The sequence below is a fragment of the Mycetomoellerius zeteki genome, unplaced genomic scaffold (assembly GCF_001594055.1).
Source record: "Mycetomoellerius zeteki isolate Tzet28-1 unplaced genomic scaffold, Tzet1.0 scaffold35, whole genome shotgun sequence".
Lineage (NCBI taxonomy): Eukaryota > Metazoa > Arthropoda > Insecta > Hymenoptera > Formicidae > Mycetomoellerius > Mycetomoellerius zeteki.
The window spans coordinates 4,267,294-4,285,867 of record NW_017257338.1 but is presented as its reverse complement, the minus strand read 5'-3'; the positions used below and the strand labels follow the sequence as shown (position 1 = coordinate 4,285,867).

General features: G+C 33.3%; 2 protein-coding genes across 5 annotated transcripts; one reads left to right on the top strand and one right to left on the bottom strand.

Moving 5' to 3' along the window:
* Positions 1–606: 606 nt before the first annotated feature.
* eRF1 (eukaryotic release factor 1) lies at positions 607–11,817 on the top strand. 4 transcript variants are annotated; one of them, XM_018452789.1, is made up of 12 exons: positions 607–838; positions 1,120–1,413; positions 1,708–1,883; positions 2,062–2,189; positions 2,266–2,416; positions 2,965–3,155; positions 3,714–3,843; positions 3,935–4,155; positions 4,912–5,059; positions 5,520–5,630; positions 8,184–8,200; positions 9,543–9,608. In XM_018452789.1, exons 2-10 carry the CDS (start codon positions 1,328–1,330, stop codon positions 5,597–5,599), a joined length of 1,311 nt encoding a protein of 436 aa, XP_018308291.1. In that variant the 5' UTR covers positions 607–838; positions 1,120–1,327; the 3' UTR covers positions 5,600–5,630; positions 8,184–8,200; positions 9,543–9,608. The 4 variants fall into 4 exon arrangements, with proteins under 4 accessions (XP_018308291.1, XP_018308292.1, XP_018308289.1 ...); XM_018452790.1 differs by lacking the exon at positions 8,184–8,200 and having other exon boundaries at positions 9,543–9,618; XM_018452787.1 differs by lacking the exons at positions 5,520–5,630; positions 8,184–8,200 and having other exon boundaries at positions 609–838; positions 9,543–11,817.
* A 1,323-nt stretch (positions 11,818–13,140) lies between these two features.
* Mcm10 (minichromosome maintenance 10 homolog) lies at positions 13,141–15,399 on the bottom strand. The gene is given in 2 exon segments (XM_018452540.1): positions 13,141–13,704; positions 13,706–15,399. Coding segments are annotated over 2 exon segments (2,169 nt in total). The 3' UTR covers positions 13,141–13,229.
* Positions 15,400–18,574: the final 3,175 nt, after the last annotated feature.

The window sequence follows — 18,574 nt, the reverse complement described above, 5'->3', positions numbered from 1 at the left end:
CGCGCAACCAATCAGTAATCGGTAAAACGCGAAACCATAACAGCGGATCGCTTCTGATTGGTTACGCGTTTCCGCATTTCCGCATTTCCACGCTCATGTAATGGCACCCTAGAACATCTAATGGCTGCGTTCGGAAACGTCGCTCGGATGCCTCCGATGCCTCGGATTCATCATCTGTCCTTGTTTAACGTTTAATGTTAAACAAGGACAAGTGATGAATCCGAGGCATCGGAGGCATCCGAGCGATGACTGTGATTGGCTGATTTGCTTACGGCCTTATGCGGGGTCTACAATAGAAGTCGTAGCAGTCGTAAGATCTTAAGTCGTAGAAAATTGACCAATCACAGTTGATTATTCTTCTCATATTCGACTGTGATTGGTCAATTTTCTACGACTTAAGACCCTACGACCGCTACGACTTCTATTGTAGACCCCGCATTACGATTACAACTAAAATTTTTGTACGTGTGATGGCCTTTATGCATTTCATGTGCGACAGGCTTAAAGGCGCGCGTGCTCGGTAGCCAATGGCGAAGGCGAACGTGCAATTCACGATCGTGGCGTCGTGCGCGCTCGCGTTCGCGACTGGGCGGCCTCGGACTGTCTTTTTGCTTTCCATTCTGTCTCGTTGTCTCGTGTGCGGCAACGTCCACGGTTCACCGTGGTTCGTTCACTGACGTTTCCGCTGTGCCATCGCATGGCCGACGTGTGCATACCGAGGCTCGCGCTCGCGTGGTACTCGCCGTGTGACGAATCGCGTCGCCGCTGAAGAGAGCCAGCTCGTCGCGATAACGTCGACGTGTCGGGCACACCGATCACACAGTAACGATCCTCTGAAGTGAGTGCAAAGACGGAGGGTATAATAGCCACGAGCGAAGGCGGCCGCACGGCGCGTGCTTAAACTCGAGCGTTTAATGCCCGCGCGCGCGACATCGAGCGTTAGAGAGAAAGAGAAAGAGAACGAGAGAAAGAAAGAGAGCGAACGAACGGAACGGGCGGCCGCCCCTGAATGAATGGCTATGTCGACCACGTTCCTCCGTGGCTGACATAATCCGGTGTGAACTGGATCGGTGCGGTATTTCGTAACTACCGATAATTCTCCGACCGTAATTTTCACAGAGAGGAACCTCTAGCAAGGTCCGATTCCCCCACGTCGTCGACGTGGGCCACATTTCCTGCTCCGTTCACCGTCATCATCATCGTCGTCCTCGTCCACGTCCACCTTCGGGCGGACCAGAGCACGCGTGGCAGTGATTAAATTTTTAGCATCTCGGGCACCAACGCGCCGTAACGTCGCGACCACGCGTCCCCACGCACATCCGCAGCGATGTCGAACGAGGAGACCTCCGCCGACCGCAACGTCGAGATCTGGAAGATCAAGAAGCTCATAAAGAGCCTCGAGATGGCCAGAGGGTAAGTAGGTCGGCACCGAAGTCGTCGCTTCTTGTACTGTCAGCTGTTACTATCGCGTGAATTTCCTTGACATATGGCTTGGCAAACCATGTGCTCATTTACCAAGTTTAGCAATCTGGACTTCTGGACTGCTTTTATTACGACTGACAGACGTCACTAGAATTTTGTTAGAAATTTATATTGTGAAAAATGTATGTAGGTCTCGTCTTATATAAATGGATTTCTCCAAAATCGCCTTTTAATTATCTCTGCAGCATACTTATAGATGGAAGATTGACGTGTTTGTCTTTGCAGGAATGGCACGAGTATGATTTCGTTAATCATACCTCCAAAGGACCAAATATCGAGAGTGAGCAAGATGCTGGCGGATGAATTCGGTACAGCGTCGAACATTAAGTCACGTGTAAATAGATTATCTGTTTTGGGTGCAATCACATCGGTGCAGCATAGGCTAAAGCTATATACAAAAGGTAATTGACTTTTATCTATATATATCGATAAGGATGTAGGAATTTATTGTATATACCTACAGCGTTTGATTCTTTTTAATGTAAAATTATGTTTCGTGATTAATTTTTGAGTCATTTAGACATCATTCATACATTGAACATTAATCATGCTTTATTTATGCATATTAATACATTTTAGTGCCTCCAAATGGCCTGGTAATTTATTGTGGAACTATTGTAACAGAAGAAGGAAAGGAAAAGAAGGTCAACATCGATTTTGAGCCTTTCAAACCTATCAATACATCTTTATATCTTTGTGATAATAAGGTGTGTTTTACTGTCGCAAATGTGATACTTGTATATAAGTATGATTTTTATGTAAGTTATATATTGCGTTTTATAGTTCCACACAGAAGCGCTCACGGCATTACTCGCAGATGATAACAAATTTGGTTTTATTGTAATGGATGGTAATGGAGCGTTATTTGGAACGCTGCAAGGTAACACGCGCGAGGTGTTACATAAATTCACTGTAGACCTTCCCAAGAAACATGGTAAGTAAGAGAAATTGAAAAAGACGATCAATTTTTGTCATTATTCGTTCAGAAATCAATATAAGATATTGATATCAAAGATATATGTTCTTTTTCTTATTCTGTAATTGATTCTCGGCTCTGTAAGTGGAGCCATATTGGTCAGTAACAAATTGCCAAGTAACTTTTAAGCCTATTCTTTGTGTAAGCGTAGTTGTAAGTGGTTATTGTAAAAATTGACCAATTAGTCAAATATTTTCCTCATATTTGACTGTGATTGGTTAATTCTTACAGTTATGCTTACGCAATTGTAGAATGGGCTTTACACATATACTTCAATCAAATTTACTTTTTAAAGGGGGAAACGTAATCAATGTTATGTTTCTTAATTCAAGACAATTGGAATTCTTACTTATAGATTGAACGTAGCTAAATGCAGGAAAAATCTAAAATGTATGTGAAGCACGGATGGGATCGAACCCGGATCCACGGATTGGCAGTTCGTGGACCGAGTACTGAGTCACCTGATGCTTCAAAAAGATGTGTCACAAAGAAAATATTTATTTCAGGCAGAGGTGGTCAATCCGCATTGCGTTTTGCCCGATTACGCATGGAAAAACGGCATAATTACGTTCGAAAAGTAGCCGAAGTCGCTACTCAATTATATATCACAAACGATAAACCTAACATCGCTGGATTGATCCTTGCGGGTAGTGCCGATTTCAAGACGGAACTTAGTCAATCCGATATGTTCGATCCAGTAAGCAAAATTCTTTTTAGAGGCTTTTCTATTGTTTTAGTATGTCACGGACAATGCTTTGGCACAAGCTAAAGCTGTCTGATTTTATTATAATATTTTATGCAAAGGGATTATAAGTATCTTATCTCCAACCTTCACTCTAAAAATCTGAGCTTTTTAAAATGATTTATTATTGTTGAATAATGTTTATCATATTTCATAATTTGTGATTATGATAACATTATTCAACAATTGTTATTTGGAGATTTCTGTTCTCCAAAAATTTGCTGATAATATTTGCTTATCTTTATTTTGAGATTAAATTTATATCTCGTAGACATCATTTTTATCAGAGTGGAATGTTTTTGCTGAATATTCCTTGTGTTATAAAATATTCGGGCAGCAAGTCCGGGAATCGATTCCGAACTGTTTAGTATTGTTAATTTTTCCAAATCTGCATTATTTTCAATTACTTTTTTTGAATACATTTGTGTTACAGCAAGAACTGTGCAACAGAGATTGTTTCTCTAATTAGCTTTTTAATTTATTAGTTTCTTTAATGTACGATTTTTTTTCCAGAGATTGCAAGCTAAGGTTATAAAACTTGTTGATGTATCATATGGTGGCGAAAATGGTTTTAATCAAGCTATTGAATTAGCGGCCGAATCTTTGCAAAACGTGAAGTTTATCCAAGAGAAAAAATTGATCGGTAAATATTTATATGTTGATTAAAATGTAATGTTATGTAATATATATGTTCAATAATATATATATATATATTGGATTTCTGTTTTATTTAGGTCGTTACTTTGATGAAATTTCTCAAGAAACTGGCAAATATTGTTTTGGTGTAGAAGATACGTTGAGAGCCTTGGAATTGGGTAGCGTTGAAACTTTAATTTGTTGGGAAAATTTAGATATTCAACGATATGTCCTGAAAAATCATACGAACGCGGAAGAAAAAGTACTACATTTAACGCCGGAACAAGAAAAAGATAAAACTCATTTTACTGATAAGGAAGTGAGTATCACAACAATGTTGGAAATGAAAAATAAAAATAAATTTTTAATTAAACTAAATATAAAAAACATGGTAAACTCGGCACTTCTTCACAGCATATTGAAGAGTTTTTTTCAACATACTGTGAAGAAAAGTGTTGACTTTACCATATTTATATATTTATATATTTTTATATTTTTATATTTAATTTAATTTATTCACAGTATGTTGAAGATTGTCAAAGATTAGACAATATCAATTATAGATACAGGATGTTTTTGTATTATCCCCTGATTGGCTTTCCGACCTCTTTGTTGGAGGTCATAATGCCAGAACGTGTTATATGTATCAAGCCTAGAGCCTCTTCAGGGAGTTTGTTTTTACTTTTTCAATAATAACAGATTTATTCACTCTCAAATTCAGTTATGGGACCTACAATTTAACGCTGAACGGCGAACGGCATTGATGACTTCTCTTAATCACCAGATGGAGTAATTTTTAGATCTTTAAACGCGAAAAATCACATATATGGGCGTAGGTGGGATCGAACCCAATCTATAGATCGCAAGTCAACCGCACCGAGCGGCAAGCCACTCGACGCTCCAGAGAATAATACGAATACGAAAACGTCCTGTATCTCTAACTGATATTGTCTAATCTTTGATCACGACAGTCTTCAATATACTGTGAAGAAAACTGGTGACTTTACCGTATTTTTTATATTTAATTTATTTCAAATTTTCAATTCTTTTTTATACCTTATCTATATTTTTATAGAGCGGGGTAGAATTGGAACTCGTAGAATGTCAACCACTACTGGAATGGCTTGCGAACAATTATAAAAGTTTTGGTGCCACTTTGGAAATTATCACAGACAAGTCTCAGGAAGGATCCCAGTTTGTTAGAGGTTTTGGTGGCATAGGAGGTAAGTTTCTTTTATACATATTTATTATCATTATTTTTAATTTTATAAGACATTCTAACTCCCTGTTTATCATAAAATATATAAACTTTTATCATAAGTGGTTCCAAAAAAACAAGACACATAATAAAGAAATGAAAAAACGGTTAAATAAAATAAATAGTAGAGTAAAAAAAGTAGAAATTTGAAATTAGAAAACTGTATCAAAGAATTTTGATACCTATATTTGGAATATTCAAATAATATATACACATGCTAGGCTTTTTTAAAATACAATCTGCACATTTAACTTGCTGTGAAAACCTTATTTATTGTTAAGTTATGGCGTAGTTGCGTTTTATGGGTGTACAATATTTCTAAAAGCCGATAGATTAACATTGCTAGACACCAGCAAAGTTTCTTTTGTATGGAAGATAAATTTCTTCGAACCGATATTAACTATGGAGCATATCTTGGTGTATAGGAATCCTCCGCTACAAAGTTGATTTCCAGTCACTGCAGGCCGATGAGCCTCTTGATGATGTTGACCTTGATGATTACTAATTTCATCCGTGAATTACTCAGAATCGACCAGGTAGCTTTCTCTCTGTCTTGCGTGCGTTCACTTACATCTCGTGTATTATAAAGCATATTATTTGCAAAGCTGGACAAATTTATCGTTTGCTTATTTGTTGCATCTTTATATTTTGCGTTAAATTTCTGATAATATAACTGTAATAATTTAATTAGAATCATAAGTATAAATAAATTAATAGATTAATTCTATTATATAAATCTCAAATTTATAATTAGCCAATTTTTTTCTTAAGATATTATCTCAACTTATATAATCTCGGTACAATATCCATTTTTTCTTATCCTGAGAAATGTAAATACATTTTGTCAGTAATATCTTATATATAATGAAATTTAACTATATATTAAATATGTAAATATTTACATAAATGAATGTAAGGTTTTCTGAAATTAATATATTTTTTATAATACTTAGAAAGATAATTACAGTTATTGTAAAATACTCTATTCTTAGTAATTTATAAATATAAAGATAAATTTGTCCAAAAAATTCACGATTTCTTTCATTGGGTTTCTCACTAAATAGTTTGTTTCTTCTGTGCAAATCTGTAGTACATATGCATATGTGTCTCTTAAAATAAGTTTGAATGTGGTAATAAATATTTTTAATTTATATTTCTCAAAGTATTATATTCCTTTTTTTTCTACGAATAAAAAATCTGAGAGTCCTCGCTGTCTTTTTTTTCTTTCTTGGTGGTAAACGCATATAAAGAAAAATCTTATATATATATATACATATTATACACATATATATATATATATATATGAGATATGGATAACTCTGTTTATATACAGGGTGAGTTGAAATCTTCCAGTCTTCTATCTTTTCCTATCGCGATGTTGTTAGATTCGTACATTGTTGGTCTCATAATTGGAATAGTAGATACAATATACACAGTGGTTGATTCATTGGAAAATAGTATTGCTTGATAGTTATATATATATTGCTACAAATATATAGCCACATTCTTATTCATTTAACACATGTCATCTTCGATCTTCGTACGGTACCATCGTACACAACGAAAATCCGTTACGAACTAGAAAGGCCGTGTTCACAGGAATGTGTTATAAATAAATTGATTGCTAACGCTTTGAAATGTTAGCTTTTAGGCAATGACATGTTTTATCATTACTAAGAATATAACTACTTACGTCTATGTCTCACCTATTGATATTTATTTCATTGATCAAAATAAATTTTTAAACATGTGACATGTCACGTACACATTGTTTGATAATTCTTGATTCAATGTATATTATTCACACATATAAGTTATAAAAACTTTGCTGAATGAAAATACGCAAATTTTTTTTTTAATTTACCGGACCTATTTTTCTGTTTCTACAATTATAATACAAAACATGTTTTGTATATACATATGTATGCATGATAACTTTTATGATATTTTTATTCTATCTTTTGGAAAGTAGAATTTTGTATTGCATATATTTAACATGATTTTGATTTGTCGTCAATTATCATTTCGTGTATACAGTATTTATACATATATTTTATTGAATTTATTTTATATTATTTCACTATAGACATCGTATAGATTAGACTATACACCATGGCTGTCCAATTTGAGCCAAAATGCAAGCTATCGACACAAAAAAATTCAATGTGTGTAAAGATTTCGGAGACTGTAAAGTGTTGATATGCATCTAAGTGATGCTTAGCAACACTTTATAGTTCCTAAAATCTTACATTGAATCTTTTTACGTCGATGGCTTTGCGTTTTGGCTTCGGAGCTCAAATTGGACAGGCCTACTATACACTGATAATCACTACTGATATTAGATCGTAGCAAGCGCATGTATGTCCTTTTAATATAATTGTATATTTTAATTTATATGATATATATTTCAAGAAAGAAAAATTTATAATAATTCTGCTTCAGTTTAATAATCTCGTTTTATATCATAAAATTGTTGATATCAAGGAAAGAACAAAATATAGTTTACATTTGAAAATATATTATACGCTTAACACACACATGCAAAAATATTATTAAAGTAATTATCTTAAAGTAATTATCTTTTTTATTTAGATGTCTTTCGACATATACTGCCAGTTTCACAAATATTAAAACATTTATATCATAAAATTAATATTGTCATACAAGAAGCAGGAAAGTAATCAACAAGATCATACATTATTACACGCTATATTTTAAATTTTATTACAGCTTTCAATATATTTATTTTGCTACCCTACGCCCATGCTTATAATGAAAAATAAAAAATGATGTAATATATTCCAATGCATGTTAAATAATAAGCAATATTAAGTTCATCATCACAGATAATATACATTTTATAATTTATTAGTGAGAGGTCACATCGAAGTGAGAGGTAATATCGAAAATTAGATACTCATCTGAAAGTTATGAAAAATGCTATGAGAAGTGTTATCTCTGATAATGAACACAAGTATCGTGCAATTATGATATTTATGAGTATTTACGCTTTCACATAGCAACTGCTTAAAATAGTTAAAATATAGTTAATATTCTTCAAGTGCTAATCGGTATCTTATTTTTATTAGCTTGCATATTGGGAAAGGTACAGTACATGTTCTTTATTAATTAACAAAGAATAAAAATCGATATATTTAATCATAATTTACATCTCAATGTTATAATTCATGTACTTTTGTACATATGTATATTTACATTTCTTATTTTATTAATCCTTTACAGTTATAATTTTTATTATACAGTAACGCGTGTATTTCAAACATTTATATAAGTATTAATTTACTTTAAATATATTAATATTATAAGTTTACAGATTTTATTATTTTATTGTATATGGTGGTCGTCTCTCTTAATCACTAAAATATATAATATTAATTTGTGTTGTCTTATATCATTTCAAAATTAACGATAAAATGTTCAATTAATCGTAACGTTTTTTCGGACATTGCTTTCTTTGTACAATAGCTTTTTTCAAGTTTTGCTTTATTTAAGTTTTGTGTGTTCTGTAAATTATGATGTTTTACTATACAGGGTGTATCTGAAATAACGTACACTAATCATACATATACATATATTCCTAATAAAAAACTGAGTCGAAAAGTCCTCTACCATTTTGCAATTTTCGCAATAGTTAACAAGATATCTAAAATCTAAAGCAACTAAAAATCGCTAAATATTGGTTTTCAATAATTTTTTACTCAAATACTATCAACTTTATAGAAAAATTGCAACAGACAAAAATCATTTATTTTCTTCTCATAAAACTAAGATTTTTTTCAGAATTTTTTATCAACTTTTAGTATTGCATTTTCTTATTTTTACCAACATGAGAAAATATGGTATTAAAAAATTCTGAAAAAATTCTCATAACTTTATGAGAAGAAAGAATTTTTATCTCTAGCAAATTTTCTGTAAAGTTGATAGTATTTGAATAAAAAATTATTGAAAACCAATGTTCAGCGATTTTTTGTAATTAATATCTTGTTAACTATTGCGAAAATTGCAAAATGATAAAGAATTTTTCGACTCAATTTTTTATTAGGAATAGCACTGTATGATTAGTGTATGTTATTTTAGATACACCCTGTATATGTATTATAAAGTGCAATATATAAAAATATTTTTCTTCTATATATAGGAAAGCGCTGTCCTAAAATATTAATTTTATTTAAATTTATATAATTTAGCACATACATAGCGTGAACATCTCAGTTAATGCTAATTGTAATTGTGCAATTTTAATTACTTTTATATGTATATTTGCTTATAAACCATTACATATTGCTCTATTTATAATTGGTTTTTTACTATAAATATTTGATAACTTTTTATTTTCATATATAAAAATATTTTATTTTTTTATAGCAGAAGAAATTTTTTAATGATTATCGCTCTCTTGCATGTATCTTTAAATGTATATCTTACAGGTATTTTGCGGTACAAAGTGGACTTTCAAAGTATGCAGCTGGACGACATCGAGACTGATGGCTTTGATTTGGACGACTACTAAGTCCACGACTCAATCAACATTTGGTTCTCTTAGCTTCGGAGAAAGCAGGGACTTGAGTATGTTCTTTCTCATGATGCCCCAAGAAAGAAGCATAAAGAAAATATGTTTCAAAATTAACAATACAGCACGTACGATATCGTCATAAAATTATTGTCTAGAGTTTACCAAACATGAAGCAGATCGTAATTGATACACGAAAGAGAAGAGCACCAGCGAATATGGCGCGGCTGATAATCCATGTCTATAAAAGAAAAGGCGATTCGAAGACTGTGACACTTAATTAAAGCCAGCTTGATACCTGCCTATTCTCATACATTCACCACCTTATATTACAATTTATGGTCTTTAATTATTCACAGGGATTCCTTTAAACAAACTACGCGCTCTACAGTTCCGAATACAAATGTACAGTGTATGGTGGTTCGATCGTAATTTTATATTAAATTGATGTTTGTCATCTTATCATAAATTTTACGAGAAATGAGTGTTTGAGCTACAAGAGTGGCTATAGCGTTATTTTGTTCAGACACAATCATGAAAGAGCTGTAATAAACTGATTATTATGAACATACAATTGCGTATCGTGCATTCTACACCGATATTTGCAAAATTCATACGGAGAAGAGTTCTGTAAATAGATGTCAATTTTTAAAAACGGCACAGTTGCCTTAGACATAAGTTGAGGTCGCGTACACGATCCACGGAGTAAATGAAGTATTTCCGTCTTATGCAGTGATACACACTTGTAAACGTAAGGACAGATAATTCCTCGCAATCCTACATTGCTCCGTTGCTGGCTCTTGGCTCTTAGATTTTTGTACATTCACACAATTGTACATAAGAAACGCTTCGCAAAAGTATCGAAGTAATTTTTCATTGTTATAGTGGTGCACCTCAGTGAAGAGAAAGATATTCCCCGCAATATTTAAACGGTTACTGAAGATATATTACGAAATTTATTTTAACATTGTTAATTTAATTTGCTTATTCGTATGATGCCTCTGTAATAAATGACGCTATGTATGTATAAATGTGAAAAGAATGTAACGTGCAATTTTGGTGAAGTATCCTTTATGAAAGAATACTGTATAGAGAGCAAAGAGTTTCTCAAAGAGTCTCGAATGTTGTGAGATTTACTCGACGAAAACGATGTATCGTTATTTAATAATGTATCTACATTATTTGCGATATTGTTGTACACCTTGCAGAGACAAAAACAGGCGCACAAGAGAACTTCATCAAAGTGGAACGTACGAGAAAGATCCGATTTTGCGATATGTGCACAACGAATTCCAGAACGTGATGGTTCGAAGTATTTGTATATCTGTGTATTGTCTCTCAAGATACCCAGATGTTAATTACCGGCTTAACGTTTCTTCAAATTTTTATATGTAAACATCTCACTATAGGAGTCTAGATAGTTATTTATTTCTATACATCGGTGCGACTACGTTTCTGCTTAGCGGAACATCCATTTAAGTACGCAACATAGATAAATTAAGAAATCAATAAATATCAATGCATGAAAGTGAGAGAGAAAGAGAGAGAATGAGAGAGAATGAGAGGAAGAGAGAAAGAATGAGAGAAAGGAAGAGAATAGGGAAAGCCTTGTAATCTTTGTTTTAAGGTAAAGGTAAAGGTACATGGAAATATCGTCCACGCGAGTTGCTTTAATAACCGGATTGACGACGTACTTAGATTATGGCTTGCCTATGATCTCTACAAGCACATAGTTGTATAATCTACTAATATGTTCGTCATTGATTATTTTACTTCCACATATTTTGCCAGTGAAATGTGTCTTTTAATCGAAACCAATTGTTTCCTTAACATCTCATTAGTCATTACATTTTGTATCCGACAGGAAGGCAATACGAGAGCGTAATCGTTGTGAAAATTTTATCCTGGCTGATATTTTTCAGAATACAATTTTATTGTAATGCTTCACGTTTTCGTACATGTGTATCACACGTGCTGTTCTAAAATGAAATCTGTTTTTGCTGGATTACAAGTATACATGGATCATAACTAAGGATTGGGAAAGAAATTTTTGATGGTACTGCTGCTCATTCGTATGAGATTTATGCTTTGTCAGGTGACAAAGAGGAAGATTGAAATAATGAGAGACTAAAAACATTTTATACATATATCTATGTATTAATATAAAAGAAATGACAAAAATGAATTTTTCAAAAAATAACGTAATCTTTTTATAACAGCATATAATTTATTGATTAATATAACTATTTATAGTTCTCTTCCACACATACATATATATATTTTTTTTTTGCACATGATTCACTTTATGATTTAATATTTTTTCAAAAAATTAATTATATATGCATGTATAAAGTATGTGAAAGCTACGATATATTGATGTTATCGTAGTGTATTTGAAAGATTTTTTGGAATAACAATAATTAATATCTCACATGCAATACTTGAAAGTTTGTCGAATAATAACATTATTTCCAATCTTCCTTTTCTCACGCATATTTTACTCTCGAAGTTTTATATAAAAGAAAGAGAGTAACGTGTCATCAGTAATATAAAATGCCGAATAGAACTGGACAACCATAGGATATTAAACAGTACATGAGTGAAAAAATACAATCTATGTTTCTCATACAAACAGATGGTTAGAGTCCGGAATTGTTACACTGGTATAATACCTCGCGGAAAATTGTATGCATCAATTGCTCTCAATTATTGCATTTTTTGTGTTACATAATCAAGCATTTAACGTTGATTTATAATGGTTTATGTCAGCGCAATACTTCCGGATCCCAATCAGTTCTTCATATTTAGAAACTTACTGATGTCCACCTTTACTTAGACCGTTTGTATCCTGTTTATAAGAAGGGAAGGAACTGTATTTTTCTCGCCACGAGAAAGATATAAAATGGTTCTATCGAACAGGAAGACAGTATAATGACTTACCTCAGCCTAAACGTAAATCTCAAACAAACGTAATTTAGTGAAAAACGTAGTCGAGACGACGTAGTGGTTTTTATACGATTGTTGTACCTGGCTGTATCAAAACGTTTCTGCTCGCTGTGTACATTTCGGACGGAGAGAATTCGATGTATTTTATTTCGAAAATATGCAAGAGATACACTTTTAGGATTTCTTTATATTTGTATACATTTCATAAAATGAAAAAAAAAAGAAAAGAAAACTGATAACACTGACAATAAACAAAAGGATATCAAACGTTTTGCATTTGTAGATTCTAAGATATAAAATATAGGAGTAAGTATCAGTCACGATTAGCAAAATTCATGTCTCTTTATTTTAATTGATGATAAAAAAATACAAATATTACTTTAGACGGCAAGTTCTATTAATCCTTGCATTTCTATCTTTATCATACAGCAAATATTAACAATACTATTATAATTAAATTAATATATATATATAGACAACAGTCGCACATTTCAGCATCATCTGCATTTATTTCGTATACAAATACTTTATCTTTACACAGTGTATAAAACACGTGTTACGTGTTTGCATTCTAATCAATCGTCATTTCATTTATCTTCTCTATAAATATTTATAATACTTATTTCAAAAATATACTGTAAGCAATCAAATTGACATATTAATTTTCATCCGGAACTAGAAGATTGAGATTGGCATCTTTCACTATAGAGCCCAGGAACTTTTCCTCGGCGCCGCGAATGGACAAGGTCTCTGCGACGATAGCAGTCTTCCTCTCGTCCATCATAGCCGCTCTGGCCCAATTCGAGCTGCTGCACTTGCCACAGCTGTGCGACGGCATACGGTTCAGACTGACAGTCCGGTTGCCACAATCGGCGCACTTGAAAAATCTCTTAATAGCGTCCATCACGCGCAACGGGTGTCGTTGCTCCTTACACATGTCCGACGCTGAGAACGCTGTGTACTTGCATAACATACACTTCACAGCTTTGCAATTGATCTTGAAAGTGCTCATCATCTTTTCCTCCATTCTCTCCTTGGCCTCTAACTTATTAAAGTACTTCTCCTTCTCTTCGTCGTACGACTTCTCGATCAAGTCTGTGTGCGAGGACTTTGCTTCTAGCATCTCTTTGATGCTCTTCCTTCTCATCATCTTCTCTCTGACGCTTCGCGTTCTTCTCCAGTTTTTCTCTGGTACTCGCGCGGACTTGATTAGGGTCCGTCGCTTTGATCTTTCCGTGCTCTTGCACCCACTTGATCGCATTCATCTTGGCGTTGCGAATCTGTTGGTTGGTAATTGGTTCAGAGAAATCTATTGTATTTTGATTACATCCCGTTCCTAATCGCGGGCGTGAAGTAAGAGAAGCCAAACCGATCTTATCTGTACGATTGCTCTGTAAATTATCTGTAGATTTGCTCGGGTTGCTTTCTTTCAATGGCATTGGACTGGAACACAGAATTGACCCATTAGGCGTTGATTGTACCATTACCTGTTTTGAGGGCTGCCAGTTCCTTAGTTTGTTCAGTCGTTCAAAATCTTTTCTGAATTGTTTGCCGGTCAGCTCAACAGCTATCCCTTTCTTCTTAGTATCCGTATTGTTCGCCTTATGGTTTAGATCGTTTTTTACTTTCTTAATACTGTTATCTGAAGTAGTCTCGGATAATAACTCCAAACGCGCACGGTCCTTTTCATACAATTCCTCGTTGCGTTTAGCTAATACCGGTACAAAAGATGCTAATCCGTTGTAAGGCTTTTGCATAACGGTCTGCCTATTCATGCGTTTTATCGCGTCTCCGGTGAATCCATAACTGGTATTGCTCGACTGTATTTCCGCTCGTCGCGCACACTTCTTGTACTCCTGTTTAACATGATAGATGCAGTACTCGCATCGACTTGTATTTATAATTGCGGTACACGGATCTCCATTCTTCTTGACCGACTTGCATTTGCCCATGTCCTTAGACCTGCCAAGAATCATCATCTTCTGAGGATTGTCGATCGACAGCGTCGCTTGATCGATATTATCCTTACTCTCGAGTACGTTTGGGTTGAGAATACCTATCACGCTGCCAACGATGGTTTTCCATAGTTGTTTATAGGCGTTACTGAATAAAAAAATTGACACAGTCTTTAGGTCGTCGGACAGATCACTTATTTTCCAGATACAGTAAGAGGTTCCCTTTTGCGAGGTTTTCGTGGTTGATTTGTTGATTAACACACCGGCAATTACCCAGTCATTACGTACATTATCAGAAATAATGTGGTTCTTTACTTTTGATATCGTTACAGATATTTTGTCTTTCATACGTTCTTTCATTTCAGCAGAGGATATAAGGGGACTAACTATTCTTATTCCAAAGAAGGGATCACTATAGACATCTTTTGCTGTATTATTATCATTACCTTTTATGGCGTTATTGAAATCAAATGTTTTACTCTTATTATTAAAATTAACTGTTTTTGTACTCTGTAATTTTACAGGCTGCTCAGTCTTTAACGAAGAGCGTTCTTTCAACAATTGTTTTAACTCTCGCCCATAATTAGAATACTTTTGTTCCTCAAAATAACGTCTGTCTTCGTCGTCAGAAGAATCAAGCTTGTCGTCATAAATCTCACTAACTTTCTCATCAATTGGTTTATTTTCATTACTTACGTTACTAGATGCAGAATCTAAGAAACTGAACTGCAATTCTGTTAAATTTTTACTTGACTTTGGTAGATCAGGCTGTTTAATTTCTTCAACCTGCTCAGATTGCTCAGTTTCTTCGGTGTCATTTGATATGAGATTATTCAGGATGTCTAAATCACAATCACTATCGTCACGCTCCATGTTGTCCTGTAAAAAAAAGATGAATTAAAAGAAATAAAGATATGTTTGTATTTAGTTTAATTATATTTATATTTCTATTTTAGTTGTTTATATTAAAGACATAATCTAGAAAGGAAAGAATATTTCTGGATGCTTAGATAGAGATGTCAAAAAATAAAGTAATGTCAAATGGAGTTAATTCACTTAATCAACCAATTAACTGTTTGAATTGATTATAAGCTGCTTAGTATTAAATCACACAGAATAAAAATTTTTTTTCTTTATGCATCGGATTACAAGTTGAAAAGGGATTTACCCACAAAACTTTATTCAAAGTTTGTATTTAAATACTCGTATATATTTATACAATAAAAAATAATCTAACCTTACTTACACGTTCTTTTCTATTAACAATTCAACAAAAATATTTCATTATCACAGATATTAGCGTGTGAATGCCTTGGAATCACAATTATCGAAGCATTATCCAACAATTTCTGCATGCAACACACAGTATGTACAATCTTGTACAATTTGTACAATTATTTACACGAGTGTCACACGTCACGCCCGACATTACCCGCCAATTTTTAGCAGACGACAGACGACAATGAGAATTCACTTGCGCAGGCGCCACTCGAATATTTCGATCGCTTCGATATATCGAAATTCACAATGGCGTCGATAGCTTTCGAGCTTTCGATAGTTTTTGAATTGCTCACTTCAACACGCGCGGAATCACCGGTCGTGGAATCGCGGTTTTTTGATCGTTCGTATTTTCGTCGTTGTGTCGTGAATTTCGCACGCAAACAATCGTCGTAATTTCCATGGCGCACAAAAAAACTTAACATTTAATCGTGGAACGTAAGTCGTAATTGTAGATCGACAAAACATTGTGCGTTGATCTACGACTACCGACTCAATTTTTTATTAGGAATAGCACTGTATGATTAGTGCATAATTAAATTAATATATATATATAGACAACAGTCGCATAGCCTATCTGCAATGTCAGTATAGGATTTCGATAGACTAACACAACCAAAAATTGACTGCTGCAACCAATTAAAAATGCTATGCCATATTTTACCATCTAATTTACTGCCAATCTTTTTTTTCAGTGTACGTTTCACGACTCAGTTACGACCATCTTTGTGCTTAGGCCCTCTCTCGTAAAGTGCTCCGGATGTTCGTCGTGTGGCACATTGAATGTATGAAGCAGACATCTTGGATTGCTACTTTGACTTTAGTACATCGATCAACTTCTCGCGTCTTCGGCAGTTTGCGCGCCCGAAGTCGTTTCCATCTCGCATCAATTGCTTTATTCACTCATCACGGCAACGAGAGTGCATTGAGTAAACGACTGTCACCAGGTATTTGCGTCGAATCGATAATTAATTTTATGTTGATTTATACATAAATCGTTTCTTTGAATACTTAAACTCGATAGTTGATGGTAAATTAACCAGCCATTTTTCCTTCTCGCTTTTTGCACATCGATAACAGTATATTCGCGACGTGGTGTGAAGAGTTTTAGATAAAATCTTTGCACAATTGTTTCCATTCATTCGAGTTTCTCGAATTGATATTGTTAGAAGTAAATGATTTTTATCTTGTGATTAATTAAGGAACTTTGGGGGCCCAAAATTTTATACACATTAATGATTGTTTACACTTTTATTCAATATTATTTCAAATTATATGATGGACATATTTTTTTATTAGACATACATATATATATATAACATAAATATATTTCAATAATTATAATAATAATATCGCTATTTTTTTTTAACAAACTCACAGATCGGAGTTTATAATTTTATGAAATATATATTATATATTTGTTAGTATATACATTATGAAGTTTATTTAATAATATAACATAAAGTATTTTAAAATGCAATACTTATATGTTATACCTCAGTAATAATCGATGAATGTGTATTTTATTACACTTGTTTTAAAAAATACGTAACTACGATTTTATTAATGGTTCTACGGATTAATTTGCACGTTAATTTACGCGTAAGTTTATTGCGCGTTTTATTTATTATCGCAGTATTTCGTTGTCTCGAAGAATAAATAAAAAAGTAAGGGAACTCGACAATCTCTAACGATTGTTCTACTTGAGCTGCACTATTCACAATAAATTATTTGTGACCTGCAATCGTCGCCAAATAGTCTCATGATCTCTGATTCATGGTATTGTCTCCGGTGTATAATGACATAATTTTCTATGGTCTAATGAGATATAGTCAGGGTGCACGTGTTATCATATAGGGCGTCCAAGTAAAGTCCTGCTTCTACATTTAACGACATGTACATTTGTTGACTAATCTAACAATTATTTTCTTCAGTAAAATATGAAGAGAAAAATTAGCTTTTACTATTAGATATTAGATATTAAATATAATTTTTAGTATTAAATAGTAATTTTAATATTTTTAAAAACGTGATTAAAAAATAAGGAAACCCCGTTGTGTTGTTTAAAATTTAAGGTTTTATTTTTTGTAAATTTTAGTTGCAATTTAAATTAAAATAAATAATAACCGTGTTGAAAATTCTAACCAATAATGACTTCTCGTGAAATTATACATTAATAAAATAAAATGAATTTCAAATTAATCAAAATATTTTATTAAAGTTATAATTATAATATATATATATATATATAAAAGAATTTTAAATATTCTTAAAAAATATTTACATACACAAAAAATTCTATATTGATAACGTTTAGTGTAAGTTAGTAGAAAAGTACATTATTTTAAGGATAATTATTGTTCTTTTGTTCACACTGGGTTCACATGAATATTCGTACGTATGAAATCGCGCCACTGTTATTTATACTCACCGGCTAACGATTTTCGTAGCGAGGTGACCGCGCTTCCCGCAAGCACGGAAATCGACCAGTCTCTCCTTATGAAATATTCAGGCTAGATGTTGCAGTCGGACTAACTCGAGCAGTCAGTTTGCATCTAAGCAATTCTCGCGGATGAGGAGGCAAGCAGCCGGTTTATCGAAAATACGTTCTGGAAATGCTTAATCGAAAGTCTCGCTGTATTAACTTTTGGCAACTTGATATTATTTCCCTTTGCGGATTAATAATTAGGACGTGTTACTTTTATTTTAAGTATTTAAGGCCGGTATTCATAGTCGATTCTTATTATTTTAAGATCATTTTAAGTAATGT